Source organism: Tachypleus tridentatus, chromosome 2 (assembly GCF_004210375.1).
Source record: "Tachypleus tridentatus isolate NWPU-2018 chromosome 2, ASM421037v1, whole genome shotgun sequence".
Taxonomy (NCBI): domain Eukaryota; kingdom Metazoa; phylum Arthropoda; class Merostomata; order Xiphosura; family Limulidae; genus Tachypleus; species Tachypleus tridentatus.
Genome location: NC_134826.1, coordinates 23,566,719 through 23,584,559, shown reverse-complemented (window position 1 = coordinate 23,584,559; position 17,841 = coordinate 23,566,719). Strand labels below are relative to the sequence as shown.

The following is a 17,841-nucleotide window of genomic DNA, read 5'->3' as shown; positions in this document are numbered from 1 at the left end:
ACGTGATGTTATGTTTTGACGTTGTTTAAAAAGAGTGAAGTATTAGTTGTATTGTATTTTATTCTATTAATAAATTCCAGTGTGGGATTTTATTTTATTATTTATGATTTAACAAACTATAACCTGTATCAAGTAAAGAGTGCCAACTTGGATGCCTAAGAACAGCATGGGAAGGACTTGTAAAAGGTAAACATTGGTTTCAGTGCAGAATCACTTAGTTGAAAATAATGGAGTGAAAAGAAAAAGTTCTTGCATGGAACTTTTGAAAAGAAGGATTATAAACAAATTCAAAGGGAATTGGCTAAATGATTCATGGTTCAGATATACCATTAGGCTTAAGGAAGAAACTTAATGCTAGGTGCAAAGTTTAAATTTAAAATGAGAGATTGTTGGGAATTCCTTTAGGTTATTGGGTAAAATGGTTAGATTTATGAGTTTGGTTAAGTATGGGGGAGAGAGACGAACTGTGTAAGCATGCTGGGCTTCGTTTAAATAAGTTTTGAAAAGAGTATTTGGGAAATTCCTAAATAACTGTCAGGGATAGTTCAAATTCATATAATAATGAAGAGATGTTTTTGAACCTTAGGGGTTATGTCATAGAATTTTGACAGAGATGAAATGAAAAGTGCCCAAATGAAATCTTACCATCTTTCACAAAAAGTTTTCGTGACTTGTTCTGCCCCCTGTTGGCATAAATGTTTGCTCACAACTAGCCTTGATATTCCAATGTACCTTCACATATTGTAATGTGAGATATTCATTTATTAACATGCAAATGATTATGCAGCAACCCTCGACAAATGGAAGTACAACACTACCTCTATCATAACTACTGTCCTTTGTAATCTTGCAGCTGATATTCACTTCTTGGTTGGAAGTCTTAAGGAATAGATATGTTTTTGTTTGCAGTTTGATTAACTTATCTGCAAGTTTTTACTTTCTTTATTTTACTACTTTAGTTCCATTGTTATTTACCATTATTTCTCTCTCTTGATGAAAGTTATGAACTATTTTTATGGAGGTGATGATCTCCTTCTGAGTCATCTCAGTATGCCTATCTCTTGGGACTTCTTGCTGTTCTTTGAGCTTAACCTAAGGGGGTTTTGGGAGCCAGTTGTTGATGGTGTGTTCCAACAATTCTATGGTAGTCTTGTATGTCACTAGGCAAAGGGCACTTGGCTACAGACATAGATCTGTGTTATTCAAACATTGGATCTTCTGTATTGGGCCCACTGTCATTACTTCTCACTGTTAGCATGTCGTATTTTAGGTGTTTCATATCTGGTTCTACATTAGTTATCTTATCCTGATAAGATCCTTCTTACTGAGTGGTCTTTGGATTTACCATGGAATCTTTTCTTACTCTGAGATGGGAATTTTCTTTAGCTTTGTGTATGCAGGAAATGGATGTCTCTAATGGTTACCTACATATATTTATATCACTTTGGTCTCATTCTTATCCTTGGTTTTTCCAACTCTGGATAGTTATCAATTTTGGGATATCTTCTTTGGACTTGCCTCAGCACCTTATGTATTTTGCTAAGTAGTAGTCTGAGTTTTTACATGACATATCTGTGCTCTGAAGTATCATTTTGGCTCAGCTTTCTCCTTTACTACTTTATTTATTGGAACTGTTGGTTTACCACACCCTCTTAACTCATTCACTTCCTGCTCACGAGGTTCTATATCTTTTGGGAATGTTGTTATCAATGATATTACTAGTCTTCCCTGGTTGTGCCCATGAGAAATCTCTTCAGTGGACACTTCATGATTGATGGAACCTTGCATGTGATCCTCTTTCCTCCCCTTTCCTACAAGATGATCTACTTTGGTGGTTGGACAAAGCCTGTATGGCACCAAGCATGCTACTTACTTCTTCCATGTCTGGTTTTACATATTTTTATGAATGCATCCCTTCAGAGATGAGGGACTGGGGTCAGTCACTAGAAGGCTTTGATTCATTGGTTAGTGGACAAAAGTGCTTTGCTTATCAATATTCTCATATTTCTAGCCATAAGTTAAGTGTTGCATACTTCTTTCTTCCTGCCCAACGTTGTTTGGTGATGGCACATTCTGTCAATTCTATAGTTGTGGCACATATCATTTATCAAGCAGGCACTCTGTCCAGAGATCTCTGTTTTTGGACATTGGATGTTTTTAGTCGGCCAATGCAAATCACAGTCATCTTATTGCATGTCATGTGCCAAGTACTTCTAGTTTGATTGTGGATTGTCTTTTGCACCCTGACCAGATATATCCCACTTCATGAGCATTATACCCCCTCATTTTCAGAGATCTTTGCCAGTGGTAGGGCTCTCTCCATGTAGTTGCCTTTCCAACTGGCCTCTTCAACAAATTACTTCACTTTTTGTTGCCTGTACCTTATCCCCAGGCTCTGGAAATCAGTTCCTTCAGCCAGGATTGGTCACACAAGTATCTACTCATCCAGTTACTTCATCAATGAGTTTCTCTTACCCACTCCATTCACCATTCATTCCTTTCATTTTTCCCATTACATTAGAGAGTTTTTATTTTTCCTGTCTTACAATGCTCATTCTGGATATGTTAGTGTCCAAGGCAGCCTACCCTTCTGGATGGGATGTCAATGTGGTCTTCCATTTCTTTACTTCTACTGAAACCACTTTCCTCATTTTCCATATATTTCATCTTTCCCTTAAAACAGATTTCTTTCATCTTTTAGCCTATGTATGTCAATGGTTAGATTTGTTTGCTACTGATGTTTCATATAACCCTTATCACTCTACCTATCTTCTCTTTTATCTCCTCAAACTGGTAAGTTTTTTTCATACCTTTCTTTTCAGGGGTGTTTTCTATAGTTCTTTATCCAATGGATCCATTTTTTGTGGCAAGTAGTACCCTACTAGATATTCTTTAACTTGAAATCTGCAATGTGCACAGCCATGTTGACTCACACTTTATCTTACATGGATTTATATGCTCACAGTTGAGGTGGTGTGTTCCACATGATCACTTGCATGTTTGTGATCTTGTGATATTTTGTTTCATAAACATGCTCATTCTGGATTGTACCACCCATGGTTTGCATCAGTAAAGCAGAAGGGGATAGCTGTCCATCCCTTCCATGTCTGGAGTGAATAACTTGGTATGGTCTGCTCAACAAAATAAGGTGATGACGTACCTCTAACTCTTTACTGCATTGTCATCCTCGTTTATTTTAGTGGAATGTAGGAATCCTTGCCACTTTCCATTTCCAAGCTGCTGGGGTGGTTGACTGTGGACGCACCATGCTGCATGAGTTCTTTACCATAATCATTCAGTTAAAGAATAGGGTGGTGGTATTCTGAGGTTTAGAGGGTGTGATGTCCTCCTATTTATGTTAACTAATGACAACAGAGTGAAATAGTGAAATGTCAGAATGTGGTTCCCCTGCAATTGAGAGCTTTCATTCTATTCTCAAGTGGGTCTTGATTCCCTGTGGGTAAGTTTTGGATTTAGAGGGAACCAATCATCATAAGTCTTCACATAAGCTTTGGATTATCTTATCTTCCTCCCTCAATTTCTTCTGTCTTTGTTGTGGGTTACAGCCATTGTTTGAGGCTCATTCTCTCAGCTTACAAGGATGTTATTGCCATTTGGATTATCATAGCTTGTTTCACAATTGAAGAGTTGATTGCCTGCAATAGACATCATCTTGATACCAGATGCCAAATACCTGGATTGGTAGTTTCAAGCTGATCCTCGTGTCATACCCAGGATTCTGAGTGATTGTAGTTAACTTACCGAGTAAGGTCTGCCTTGCTCATCCACTCTATATTTAGGGGTGCACATTTGTTTACCTGACTTTCTCATTGTGGGATTGAGTTACAGTATAAACATCTGGTTTGGATCATTTTCTTGCTACATTCTCTCTCACTTGAATGTGTTTCATTTTTTGCAGTTATATCTCATACACCACACAGTTGGGTGAAGAGCATACATGGCTCAGAAGTGGAGCAGCTCCCCTTGTCTATCTTCAAATATGAATCTTTCATTTACAGAGTTATCCTTCACATGCTTTCAGGTGGTACTTCTGTTATTCTCTCACACTGGTTCCTCCTTGTTATCAGTGTGAGATTCTAACTACTCTAGTGAGTAGAGGCAAATACCATATTGGAAGTTGTAGTTTGATAGAGGATTGTAAAGGGAGCCACATGTACCATGTGAGCTTGTGATGCTTCCATTGGTTAAGTGGCGCATGTTAATTTATGTGAGAAACATGTTGGAATCTTGCAGTTCTAGTTGGAGGGAAGCAGAATGCTTGTATCATGCATGAAGAAAAGTTTGCATGTAGAGGGCAGCACTGAAGGAAAAATAACTAGTTTTGATAGAAGAGGTGGGTACTTATTGGAAAATATAACTTTTAATTATTATTTTACAATTTTTAATTTAATTCAGCCATCCAAACAGTTAAAATGTTCTGCTTGTTAAGCAGAAAGATACACAATGGGCTATTTTTTATCCATCTTACTAGAGAATAAATAATGAGCATGTTTTATTCTTTTATTTTTGTTTTTGCATAAGAACAATTGATTAAGGATTAATCAATTAGAAAATTTTAGCTGTTTCCCAGCTCAACTTTAGAGGACAGACATAAAAGTTTTGTTGTTGTAGGGTGTTTGATTGCCAGTAATTATAATGAGTCAGTATGAATTGTGGCCCCCTTTTTAAATAACTCAGTTTACAAGATATTTTGTAAGAAAAATAGTTGGTAGGTGTTATTAGTTAAGACATTGTGGTGGAAAAGAAATGATTGTTGCAACAGGTGTGTGATTGTTCATAAAACTAATGCCCTGTGTTGAATGGTTTAGCTATGATAAAAGGAGTGAATCAAATTTTGATTTATCTGGAGGTAATTTTAAACACAGAATGAGTAATTTATTGTGGTCACTTACAAGACTGTTGTAAGACTTTATTTGAGGCATAGTTTGCAGAATTTGTACCCTTCTTATCAGAAGGATATACAGTTAGGCTAGTACCATGGTTAGAGGAAGACTGGTCTCTACAGTTTCAGTCCTGTCCTGCCCCCTATAGTGCTCGTGCTGTCATTATGTGATGTGTGTATGCTGTTGTACAGTTAGTTTGAATTGTTTTAAAATTTTATTGGATAGATGTATAGATGCAAAGAGGTAGATTTAAGAAGTTATTCTATTTGCTTGTTTTGGTGGGTGAGGAGATGGCTTTTATGATGCAAATGACTTAATTGCTTTGTTGTAAAAACATTTGGCAAGTACAAAATGTGAATTAGGAATGCCAGTTGAAGGTAGATGGAGTAGTGGTCATCAGATATTGAGATAAAAAGATTGGATTGAACCATGAGGTAAGAGATACTGTGCAGTGCTGGAGGATAGAAGTCACTGGAAAAGAACTACCCTAGCCAAACCGAAAACTAGGTAGGATTAAGGTCAAATAAGGAAGAAGATAAACTACTTGATGGATGTGTGTTTCATTGGTGGAATGATAAGATTGGAAGTAATGAATGAACCTAAAACTTTAGAAAATGCAGGGTGATGAAAGGCCCTTCATCCATTCGAGATCAACCCTAAATCAAAAATGGTAGTGATAATGATGAAATTAAAAACTATTTTCTTTAATACAGCTTGAATGTTGATGTTCTTTCTTACATCTGTATATCTGTTTCATAGTTGCGTGGTATAACTGTTTTTTCATGGTCAATACTAATTGACTATATTCTACTTGAATGCATTCTGTTGACCAATTAGAACAGTCTGTTGATGTAAATTAGTCTTAAAGTACATTGATTCACATGTGCATTGTCTTTTCACGTTTGCTTGAAAGTAAATTTGCTACTTGATACGAGCGAATGAAATCCTCATATGTGCCGTGCTGATTACGGTATTTTCAATTTTTTAAAATCTACTCTTGGATTTGAAAGGAACACACTTGTTTATGCTTTTTAGGACAAAGTTTAGGAACATGGAGTAGTGTAAGTATGATATCACACTCCTGAAAAGGATGGGTTAAAATTTTTATTGTTTCTTTATAACATTAAACAGTTATGTCTAGAATATGAGATAAACTTAGCCTCTTTTATAATTTTCTCACAAACACATTTTAACTAGTACTGAACCATTAATAAATTTATAAAGGCTTTATTTATAGTAATTGTTAACTCTTTGTATACAATTTCTATTTTTTCTTGAAAACATTGTTTAATTTATTATTTAATTTGTAATTTTTACTGTTGCATGTGGAGTGGAACAGATTTTATCAAGTAAAGAATTTCATTATTTCACTAAATTACCAAAGTGCATTTCATATCTTAGACTCATAAAAGTTTAGAAAAAGAAACTTAAAATTTACTCAAAATTCAATTTTTGTTTACATAAATAAAAATATTTTCAAATAACAGAATTTTTTTTCCAAGTTGTTTAATGACATATTTTTAAATAATGTTAGGAGATTCGGTTAATTGTCCGTGACCAAGAACAGACTGCTAGAAAAATTCTAACTGTATTACAAGGGGTGCATCAACCAGAAGGACTCAGAGAAAGTAAGTTTGTATTAATAAAAAGAGTATTTTGGACACTGTATTGCGATAACAAATTGTGTATGTACATTGTAATAACCAAGTAGTGTTGGATTACTGAAGTTTATTTCAGATGTCTTGAATAGCTGATGTTTTATTGAGAATTTTGGACAGGTACATGTTGGTTGGCAGTAAATTTATTTTAAATAAATTTGTTTAGTAACTATTATTAACTTCAGAAACACATGGTCTCTGGCAAGAGTATGAATTCCTCAGAGTTACTAAACAGTGAAAAAAATGGGAAGGTATTTATTGTTCTGATTAATTTATGAAAATCACTGTGAAATCTAATCTTTATTACTTTAGATTGTGAGAGGGTAACCTTAGCCATATCATGACTAGAAACATCATATCAGATTTCCAGTAAAATAGTAACTTCAATTCTCTCTCAACAAGTTTAGCCAAACAAATACTTTAGAACTGATGTTTAATATTTATTCAGTCTGTATCTCAAGATGACTGGTATGAATATTAAAAGTCATTAAAATAGAGAACAATGTTTTGACTTAGGTCATCTTCAGTTTAGCAAAGACAGTTTGCAACTGACCATTGCAGAGCATGTCATAGGGACAAGAGTGTAAATGGGTATGGGATTATAGAGGGTGTTGCAGTATATGTTATATTATATTTTAATAAAAGTTTTGATACCCATACCATTTCTCTTGAGTGGGTTTCTCATCATCAAATATTTATTCAGTTTAATTGGTAAAAATATTCGGAGTAATTTCGCCCATAAGCTATGCACTATTAATTTGTTTCATAAATGATTTGCTTCTTACATGGAATAGATTTATATTTGTTAAGAAAGTTTCATCAGTTGAAAATAAAATAATTCATGTCTTGTTATAGATATAATTTTCCTTTTCTGTGTTAATGGTTTTTTTTCCAGCCTTGGTTTCCAGTGGCTCCATTCACCTGGATTATGGATGTCAAGATTCTTATCTTCATATCCCAGTCACTGAGTCTTCAAGGTATTAACTCTGTGCATAACAATCCATGATGGGAATACCAGTGAAGGTTTTGAGCTTAACTCAGTGATTGTTGGTGCTCAATTGTTTTCTTTTATAACTGCCATTTTCTTTTTGTGAAAGAGGGCAATGGTGTTGATTGTGAGTTTGGAGCTCATTACATTTTAAGTGCTTGGCCCTACAATTTTTTGCACTTCTATTAAGGAGAATGAAGTTTCTTTAGAGTGAGAAATATGACACTCAATCAAACAAATTTTTTTTCAACCATCAATAAAATTTGAAGGTATTTTACAAGCCTGTTCAGCATTGTTTGAATTTATGAGTGAGATAGATGTCTGTTTATTGCATAACCATCACAAAATATGCAGGGTAACAGTAGCTAATTTCCATATAATCTATAAATGACCCCCTATATTTAACTTTTGGGAATGGGGCTGCCTTTTTATGAATCAAGGGTGGTATTGAAGGGTAGAATGGTCTTTTGTCACCATGATTTTTCAAATGTACTTAGAAAAATGGTCATGTTCAAATTCTAGCAGTTAAAGTTATATATGGTTCTAGTGTTTACAGAAAAAAAAAAAGGGGTAAATAAAGTTGTCCATGTCATAATTATGGATAAAATTGACTGAAAATCATTTTTAATGCTTAAATGAATAATGTGAAATAATAGAAATATAGGCATAATGAAAAACTACACAGCTGATTTTTCAGTCCAGTTACATACAATCAGAGCACACAAAGGGTACCTTAAAGTTATTCAGAAATGCTACTTGCCTTCCCACATGATGGAGAAGTATTATCTTGTACCCCTGCTGAAAGTTTTGTGTGTGTGTGTCAAGCCTTTGATTAAGACTTTCTTCCCTACATATAATAATGTATAATGCGCTTGTCTATGATGCAGTCAGCATTATACTTTAGTGCTCCACCACAAGGAAGCAATTCACTCGTTACGTGCGGTATTGCACTTGAGCAAATTGCGTATGTCAGAGGTTTATTTTTTCATTGGCACTGCTTGTGATTCTTACTTTTGTTTTTAGATTACAAATTACAGAATTTTTGCATTCTAATCTTAAACATTTAGTTAATATTCAATGTTACCTTTTTTTAACCACATTTTTTTATTTAAAGAAAGAACAATACAAATACATAAACTTTAAGTTAGAGTTTCTGATACAAGTTATTATCTTTTCTTTTATTAATTTGATTTCTTTGTGTTCCTAATCAAAGTAAATATTTTATTCTGCAGAATCCTAAATTATGATATTTCTTTATTTAGCAGGACTTTTCCTCATTGTTATTAACCTAGTGTTCAAGTTCTGATACTTAATCAGTTTTTTCAATTTGAAATTACCAAGGCTTAAGGACCATAGACATACTACACCTGTTTAAAATCAAAATTTTCAAGCATCCTTTGCTGTGGTCATTGTTGGTTTTCTGTTTTTGTAGTTTTATATTCCTTGATTCTCTTTATCTCTGGCCTGGGAATTTTCCTTGTTTTATACTCTGGTTCTTTCTTAATATCAGCCTACTCTTTCTCATCTTGAATCCCATGGGATTTTTCTTTGTCATTCTCTTCTTTATTTTCCACCATGTTCTGGGGTAATCACTTGGAAACAACTATACAGGTGTTTGGTGACTTCTAGTCCTGTATTGAGAGTCTGCTTGAATGGTCGTGTGGTTAGGCTCTTCTATAAATTAGTATGTGATTTATTTGTGAGTTTTTATCACCTCATTTGCTGGGTGGTTTCAACTTTCTCTTTTACATTTATGAGATATGAAAGTTTTGATCTCCAAGGCTCTGTTGTGTCATATTCTTTCTATGCTTGGGGCTCTATCTTTTGGTTTATTTTATGTATCCTACAGTGGATTATAACAAATTAGTGTTTCAGTCTCTGATTTCTCTATTCATGGTCTCTTTCCTTCTCACTTTTATAGTTTCTCATACATTTTGTGTGGTTCTGAGCATCCGTCTTATTCCATCTCACTGAAACTTTCATTTATTTACATTACCTCTTTAACTAGGTAAAGTTCTGGTTAACTTCACTCTCTAGGTGTTTGGTATCCTGCAAAGTGCTCTTTCTACATTAATGTCCTTGAGAAGTGAGTTATTAAATGGACCTGCAACCATCTTTAATCACATTTCTTATTATTATTCTCTTTTGATATCTTTGAATAACTCCACTGTCATTTCTTAGGTCAAACAAAGGGGGAGATACCATTCAGGTTATTTGCTTCTTGTTATTGAGCCCGACTTTTGTGCTTGAAACAATTTTTTTTTTTTTTTTGTTCTGGGGTTTTAAAATTTAGTAATAGATCCTATGAACAGTAAGGTTTTACATTTCATAGTATTTCTGTAGATTTATTCCAATTTTAGAGAACTTTTACTGTCAACTTGAAGCTTCCTCATTTTTGGTCACCCTTTTAGACTCCATGACTCTGGCAGTATCTCCTCTGAGCCTTCATTGTTCCATATTCTTTCTGTATACCTATGCTTATTAACTACTTCTCTTATTACTTTTTTTGGGCCACATTTTTTATCTTCTTATTTTTTGCCAGTATAATAAGTTGGACAGCAGTGAGGGAAAGATGAGGCATGAATATACAACATCATTCAGACATGCCAAAATAATACTTAGTTCTGCTTTTTTAGTTTGAGGTGTGTCAACACCATTACTTGTTTCACATTTATGCTTTCAGTTTTCAACTGCTCACCATCTACCTGATGTACAACATATTACAACAAAGCACACCCTAGCAATGTTTAACTAGGCTTTACCATTAAACTTTTCTTCATTAACTCAACAGCTAACTTTCTTAACTCCTATAGGTGTTCATTCCAAATTTTAGAATGACAAAGAATGTCATTGGTGTATTTCTCTATATATAGTTTTGACTGACACATTTCTCATCACACATGTAATAGATGTGGCAAGATTTAGTAACCTAAAAGCCAGTTTGTTTAAATAGCAGCTTCCACTCTTAGTTGCAAACATTTTCCATTTGCGTAATGACCAAAAATCAACTTGAAATAAACCTATTTCTTAACCTGAAGATGACCTAGGAAGGTTGAAATATTGTTCTCTCCTTATCAATAAAAGTGTTAATACCCATACCAGCCATTCTGATATACATTTTCCATTTGCATTATTGTCACGTAGGTAGTTGTCAATCACCCATTGACATATCAAACTTGCTAAAATATTCTTTACTTTATGATTTTGTATAAATTTTCTGTGGTTATCACTGGTTTAGTCAGAGATTGGTGTAGCATTAAGCTTATGAAAGTCTACATTTATTCTGACACCATCTTCTTTCTTTGGACCAACCATCATTAGAGAAACATATGGAGAACTACACTTATCAGTTATTCCCCATTTCTCCCTCTGCACAACTTTTGATTTTTAAGCTGTATGCTATTTTTTGTAGTGTCCTTGTTACAGGTGATTCAGTTGGTGTTTTAATTTCATGGCTGCTAAAATCTATAACATCTGAAAAAAAACTTTAAATTCCTAAGTTGTCACTTGTATACCTCTGATAGCTTGTCACATACTTGTATATATTTATGCCATGGTTAATTATCTGCAGAATTTCTAACTTGTCCTTCACAAAAATTCTAACTGGTACTTCATGGATTCTAACTTTAAGAAAATGCATATGCGTGTGTGTGTGGTAATGCCGTTTATTTTATCAGTTACAGAAGTGAATATTATAAAGAAAGACACATGTGCATGCATATATTTGAAAACAAGTCTTTTATTAAATCACTCTAGGAATATACAAAATTATTCGAAATTATTTTAATACTAACTGAAGAGTTTGGTATTTCTTAGTTGAAATTTTAATACTGATCCTCTTTCATTTCAACAGTTATCACCATTTCAGGAACCTCCTTTTAATATGAGACATCTTAAGGATTTCCCATAATGTTTAAAAATAGGCCAGGGATCTCTGGAGAGATAAAGTTTCCACTTAGGATATTAAAGTAAAGAAGAAAGAAATTCAGGATTTAAATTTAAAAAAATAAAAACTGGAAATAAAAGGATTACATAGATATCGAGCATGTAGCCCTTGTGTAGCTTTGAACGAAATTCAAAACCAAAAAACAAACATAAACATCATTGCTGTTTGTATAATTATTTTGTATCCCATTTCTTGTCCTCTTTATTTTAAAGTTACGAGCTACCTCCAAACCATAAATACAGGATTTTGTTTACTTGTATTTGAGAAATAATATATTGAACTTTTTCCTATTTAGCTTTGTTCAACAAGAAGTCCAGTGCTAGTGTTTTCTTCTGTTAAGTTTTTTTTTTTTTGCTTTTCTCATTTTCAGTACCAGCTATATGTGAAAAAGCTAGAACACTGTTTGAAGATGTCAGACAACACTTCAAAGAACTAAAGTCCAAGGTTCCTTCTGATCAGTACTACAAGTAGGTATCATTACGTGTACATTGAATGTCAAAGCCACTGATAATTAGACCTGTAGATTACAGTTAATAATAACTGGAGAAATACAAATGTTTTAAAATAGAAAATAAATAGAAGCCTTTTTATCCTCCTCATGCTAGAGGTTCAGAGGATTTTCCATGTAGACAAAAAATAAATTAAGCAGAATCTAATGGTTAAATGAAAGAGTATTGGAGATATGTTTGGAACAACAGGTGAACTGGCTATATCTGTGGCATGTTTAAAGAAGAGATGATTGCATACTTATGAGCTTTATTTAAACAGCTTAAATAATGTTTTGTACAGCTCCAGAGCAGAGGTTCCCACACTTAGGGTCTTAACAAGTACACAAAATATGCAATAATGTTAAGGTACTCGGTGTCTATAGATGCTTTGTATGGAGACATCAGTAAAGATGCAGAATGTTGAGGGAGAATTCCTTCTACTGAGGAAGTTGGGAACCCTTGCTTTAGATGTCTGTTAGTCTTCTTAAATTCAGATAGCATGAAGGAATCTTTTTTACCCCAGTGGGATTGAGTTATGGATTACTGAAAGACTTGAAGCAGACACTTACATTCTTAAGGAAAAAGGAAAGGAAATGTGATTTTATTGAGAATTATTTCATAATGTGTGGTTGCAGTTACCATAAAAGTTAAGTTTTGGTTAAAAAGAAATTATAAGAATGTTATATTAGGCTTACTAACAAAGAAGGAAAGAGAGTAAGTTAGTTTGCAAGAAATAGGCTCAAGCTTATGAAAAACTAACATTGCTGAGGGTGGAAGAAATGTTTTTTTCTTGACCATGTTTGTGTATATAAACTTGGAAATTAAGAACACAGATTGTTTTAATTTTGTACAATTCTGTCGAATGTTTCAACTGATCCACTTATTACAAGTTAGATATCATTAAAGAGTGTAATGATTGCTTACATGAATTATACTTTAAGTACTTTAAGCTACAAGAGAAAAGTTTGAAATAAATGAAAAATCTAGTGATTACTTCATGTTTTTTATTTATTTCTAACATTTGGGTTTGTCACAATCATCTTCAACTAAAACTTTCTCACCAGAATTCAAGGCTTATTGATTTTTATTACTTGTGCAGTTGAAATTCAGTTGTTTGAAGTTTTCTCCATTTGTGTTTTACGTTTCTTTTTTAAATAAAAGTTTGATTTAATGCATAAAAGGAAATCTTAACAGGTTTATGAACGTAACATACTGTGAGGTTACGATATATATTTATCTTTAGATGTTTTTCCAGAGATTTAACAAGCACATTTACAATATTAAAATAACACAGCATTGGTTGTAGCAATTAAAATGTGAGGTAAAAAAAAAAGACCCACAGTAACTGGAAAAAAACTATCAGAAGACTTGAAATTAGAGTAGCTAGTTTCAACACATTTTGGCATACTCTTAGGTTTCAGAAGATAAAGTGAAAGTGAAGATGAGGATATATGAATGTGCTGAAACCAGTTTTTTTTAATTTCAGGTCTTTGATAATTTCTTCAGTTTACTGTATTATTTTCTCTAATCTTTTAATTGTTCATCTCTATTTAATTTATTTGGGTAGATTTATACGTACCAGTTGAAGCTTACTTATTTTAACTTCCTTACCATTACCTGTTTAAGTTCTCAAGTTTTAAATGTGCTCTGGAATATCTCAGGTTTTGAGGAGCTAGATATTCATTTATTCTAAAAGTACACTTCATAATGTTTTTGCTGGTTGTTACTTTTATTAAATATTGTTTTCCACATAGATCAATGAAACCTTACTATTTATTATTATTTTAAGGTTTCATGATCATTGGAAATTTGTTAGTCAACGGCTGACTTTTGTAGCAGCCTTTACTGTCTACCTTGAGTCAGAATCTTTGGTAGAAAGGGAACAAGCAGCAGAGATGCTAGGAGGTAAGGATCTAATGTCTGTTTTACTGTCACATGTAGATGAAAAGATTCCACCTGCTTGTTAAATGGTATTTTTATCTATTTTTTTTTATATTCAAAGCATTAAGTTTATAATGGGTCATTATTTTTCTTATTATTATCCATATTATTGTTTTAGACTCAATGCACTGTCTCACAAAAAAAATTTATTTGAAGAGTGTTTGACTTTTTTTTTTTCCCTTTACATTGTCTTTAATTATTTTACACATTTCAGTGTATAATGTGCAGGTAGTGCGTGTTGTAGGGTGAGGAAAAATTCACTTGTTGGTTTCATTGAAAACTGAAAGATATCCTAATATAGATGATAGGTTTTTTTGATAATCAGAAATATTTCTTAAACACTTATGTGCCTTGTAGTGACTCTCAACTTTTGATCTAAACTTTTCAGGAAGATTTTATCAATAATTTTATCTTGCATAGTGACAATTAATAATTTATGCTTTTGAAACTTGTAATTTTATAATTTAAAGCCACCTCCCCAGTGTTACAATGGTATGTTTGCAGACTCGTACTGTGAGACAGTCAGTTTTGATACCTATGGTAATAAGTTCTGTGTTTCATAGCTCGTATACTGATTTGTGCTGCGATCAAGACAGTTTGGTGTATTTTTCTAGAATTACTACATCTATTGGCATAAATCTTCTAAATATACTATTGTGATAATAAAAAAAATTCAGATCTTTTGACCTTTTTTTTTCTGATACTTCATAATGTTTACAATTACTTTTTTATTTATATAAAAAGTCACATCCTAAATTGAATATTTTTATTGTATCTCTAAAACCTAGGTTTATATTGTCCAACCGTATTTCCTTGTGATGAAACTACAAAATTTTTATTTCCTTTTATTAAAAATAGGTCATCAGTAGTAACATACATAAATATTGTGTCTGGACATAAAACACCAAGATACTGCAGTATAGGCTTCTGAGGTTTAAGATATAATTTAACAAGAACAAAATATATTTTGTTATTAATCAGTTTCTAATTTTGCACATTCAAGTAATTTGAGCACATTCGATTTAAATAAAATCATTCATGTATTTTACTTTGCCTGTTTGAACACTACATTAGATGCAAAATACAAATAATACTGCTGCAGGATAAGCATTTCTGTTTGAGTTGACAGAAGAAGTTGAATTATCCGAGTTCACCACTTAGCCTAATATTTTGATTTGAGATAACAGCTCTATAATAATGTTATGATTTATGAAAATACATACATGTTATAACAATAATAAAGTATAAGGCACTGTAAAAGATTAGCGTACATACATCATAAAGCAATAAAATTAATAGTAATGAAACTAGTAACTGGTCTGGAAACATTTTTTTTTTTTTCAAGAACAGTTGTTGTACTAAATTAATGAAGTTGCCATAAGTTTCTACCCAGTACATCTGACACAATTAGGTTATTACTTTCACCTTCCCCACCTCAAACCACACCATCTTTCACTCAAAATTCATGCAAGGGAAATAAAACAACACAATGATACAACACATTAAAATTTTACACATCAATTGCCAAGGAAATCTCAAAGACAAAAGGATAGAAATATACAACATAAACAAACATATAAATGCCAACATGATCATCGTATCAGAAACACTTTGCACAGAGAAACAAAACACCATGATCCCCAGATTCATCACGCACAGCATACCTCACTCAGAAAACAACAGAGGTATAATAGCCTACTTTAGTACAGAAATATCGCATTTAATCTCAATAGAATATTCCTTTAGATCTAACATAAATGAAACCATTTTTTGTAATATACACTTTAACAACCGGCTAACTATTCCGATTCTAGCCATATATTGTTCACCAACTAAAGATATCGACATTAACTTCCTTCAAAAATGTGTTAATCGCAAACCCAAACCAATTATCATTGGGGATTTTAATTCTCCGCATACAGAACTAAGGGGAAACAGAAACACACGCAGAGGATTGTGCATAAAAATTTTCTTTTTAGTAATAAAATGCACCTAATTAATGACCATACACCTACACACTTTTCAGCCGCCAACGGCTCATACGATGTACTTGATTTCATCATCGTACCCAAGGACATGATAAACAGAATCTTTAACTCTAAAGTACATGATGAAATCACTAGTGATCACTTCCCCATGTCATGTATGATTCACCCGCGCCACCCTGCCGTGGCGTACGTGACTCCATCCGCATACACCTACACCAAAACAGACTGGCTCACTTTTAATTCTACACTGGACTCATACCTACCCCACCCAATTGAACATGCTAACAACAAAACAGAACTAGTCAATTATGTAAATCAAGTTACAGAAGCCATAAAGAAAGCCATAAAAAAACACAATTCCTAAAACAAGAAGAAAGCAATCACTTATTCAATGGACTCTAACACCAGAAACTCACGCACTAATAATAAAACGCAGACAATTAAGACGAACACACTATGTTACACGTGATCCACACATTAAAACAGAAATCAATAGAACAAATACAAAAATTAAACAAGAAATTAAAAAAGCAAAAGAAACTAATTGGCAAAACTTCTGTAAAAACTTAGAAAAAACCAAGAACAATCCAAAAGAATTTTGGAAAAAATGCAAGAGTATTGCTTCAGACAAAAACACAAATCAAATGCTACAACATATCACACACAACAATAAAATCGCAAGGACGGACGTAGAGAAAGCTGACCTGCTAGCTGACTACTACAAATCCTCCTTTAGCGACCTAAACTCAGTAGACTTTGACACACAACACCATCATCATGTCAACAAGTTCATAAATACAAACCAAGCTTCATTCTCACCACGATTCCATGGCTAGACACTAGAAGCATACTCAAGTTCAATCAATAGAAAAATAACCATAACTGAACTAAAAATTAATATCAAGAACTTGAAGAATACTTCCCCCGGACATGACCAAATACCAAACATTATTCTGAAAAATAGCTCTACTCTCCTGTTACAACACCTCACAAACATCATGAACATTTCACTAGCGACTGGATATTACCCAGACACTTGGAAAAAAGCCATCATAACCACGATCCCAAAGAAACAAACCAACAGAACCAATCCAGATAATTTCCACCCCATCAGTCTGTTAAGCTGCCTTGGCAAACTGATGGAGAGAATTATCTCCAACCGTCTCCTCCATTTTTGCGAATCGAATAACATCCTACCAGAATCTCAAAATGCCTCCATGAAAAATAGGCAAACAACAGATCACCTCACACGACTCACCGAATCAATCTATAAAGCTTTCAACAACAATCAAGTAACCATCGGGGTATTCCTAGATGTCAAAAAAGCATTCAACAGCGTATGGCACAATGCCATCAAATACAAACTAGAACACCTGCAAATAAATCCCACGATAGTTAAATGGATTTCAAATTTCTTAACAGATGGAACAGCACAAGTAAAAGTCAATAAAACTATATCCAAATCATTTAATATAATGGCAGGAGTGCCCCAAGGATCAGTCCTCTCTCCACTTCTATACATAATTTTCGTCAGTGACATACCTTTCCCAAATCTAACATACACGCATAATTCACAATACCGCAGACGACATCGCTGTCTGGAGCACCTCCAGAAACCCAGTGATGGCCATGTCTCGCATACAAGAATCACTAAACCACATCTCAACATGGAGCAACAAGTGCAGAGTTGTATTAAATCCAACCAAAACACAAGCAATTACCTTTTACAGGAAATTAAAAAAGCAAAGGAAAAATCTAGAAAAAATAAAATTATCTCTCGGAAATACAACCATTAACATGAGCAAAAACATTACATTCCTTGGCATCACTTTCGACACAAAACTAACATGGAAAAAACATGTAAACAATATACACTCATCAATTAGAAAAAGGATTTCACACCTAATGACTCTAACCAGTAGACAATC

General features: G+C 33.4%; 1 protein-coding gene across 2 annotated transcripts in view; it reads left to right on the top strand.

The window, feature by feature from the left end:
- Window positions 1-17,841, top strand: part of trsn (translin) — a 39,433-nt gene that overhangs the window by 4,867 nt on the left and 16,725 nt on the right. For both annotated transcript variants that reach the window (XM_076480670.1, XM_076480677.1), the window contains exons 2-4: window positions 6,439-6,532; window positions 11,867-11,963; window positions 13,774-13,889. In XM_076480670.1, the coding sequence (XP_076336785.1) occupies window positions 6,439-6,532; window positions 11,867-11,963; window positions 13,774-13,889 (307 nt within the window). The remainder of the gene's footprint in view (window positions 1-6,438; window positions 6,533-11,866; window positions 11,964-13,773; window positions 13,890-17,841) is intronic.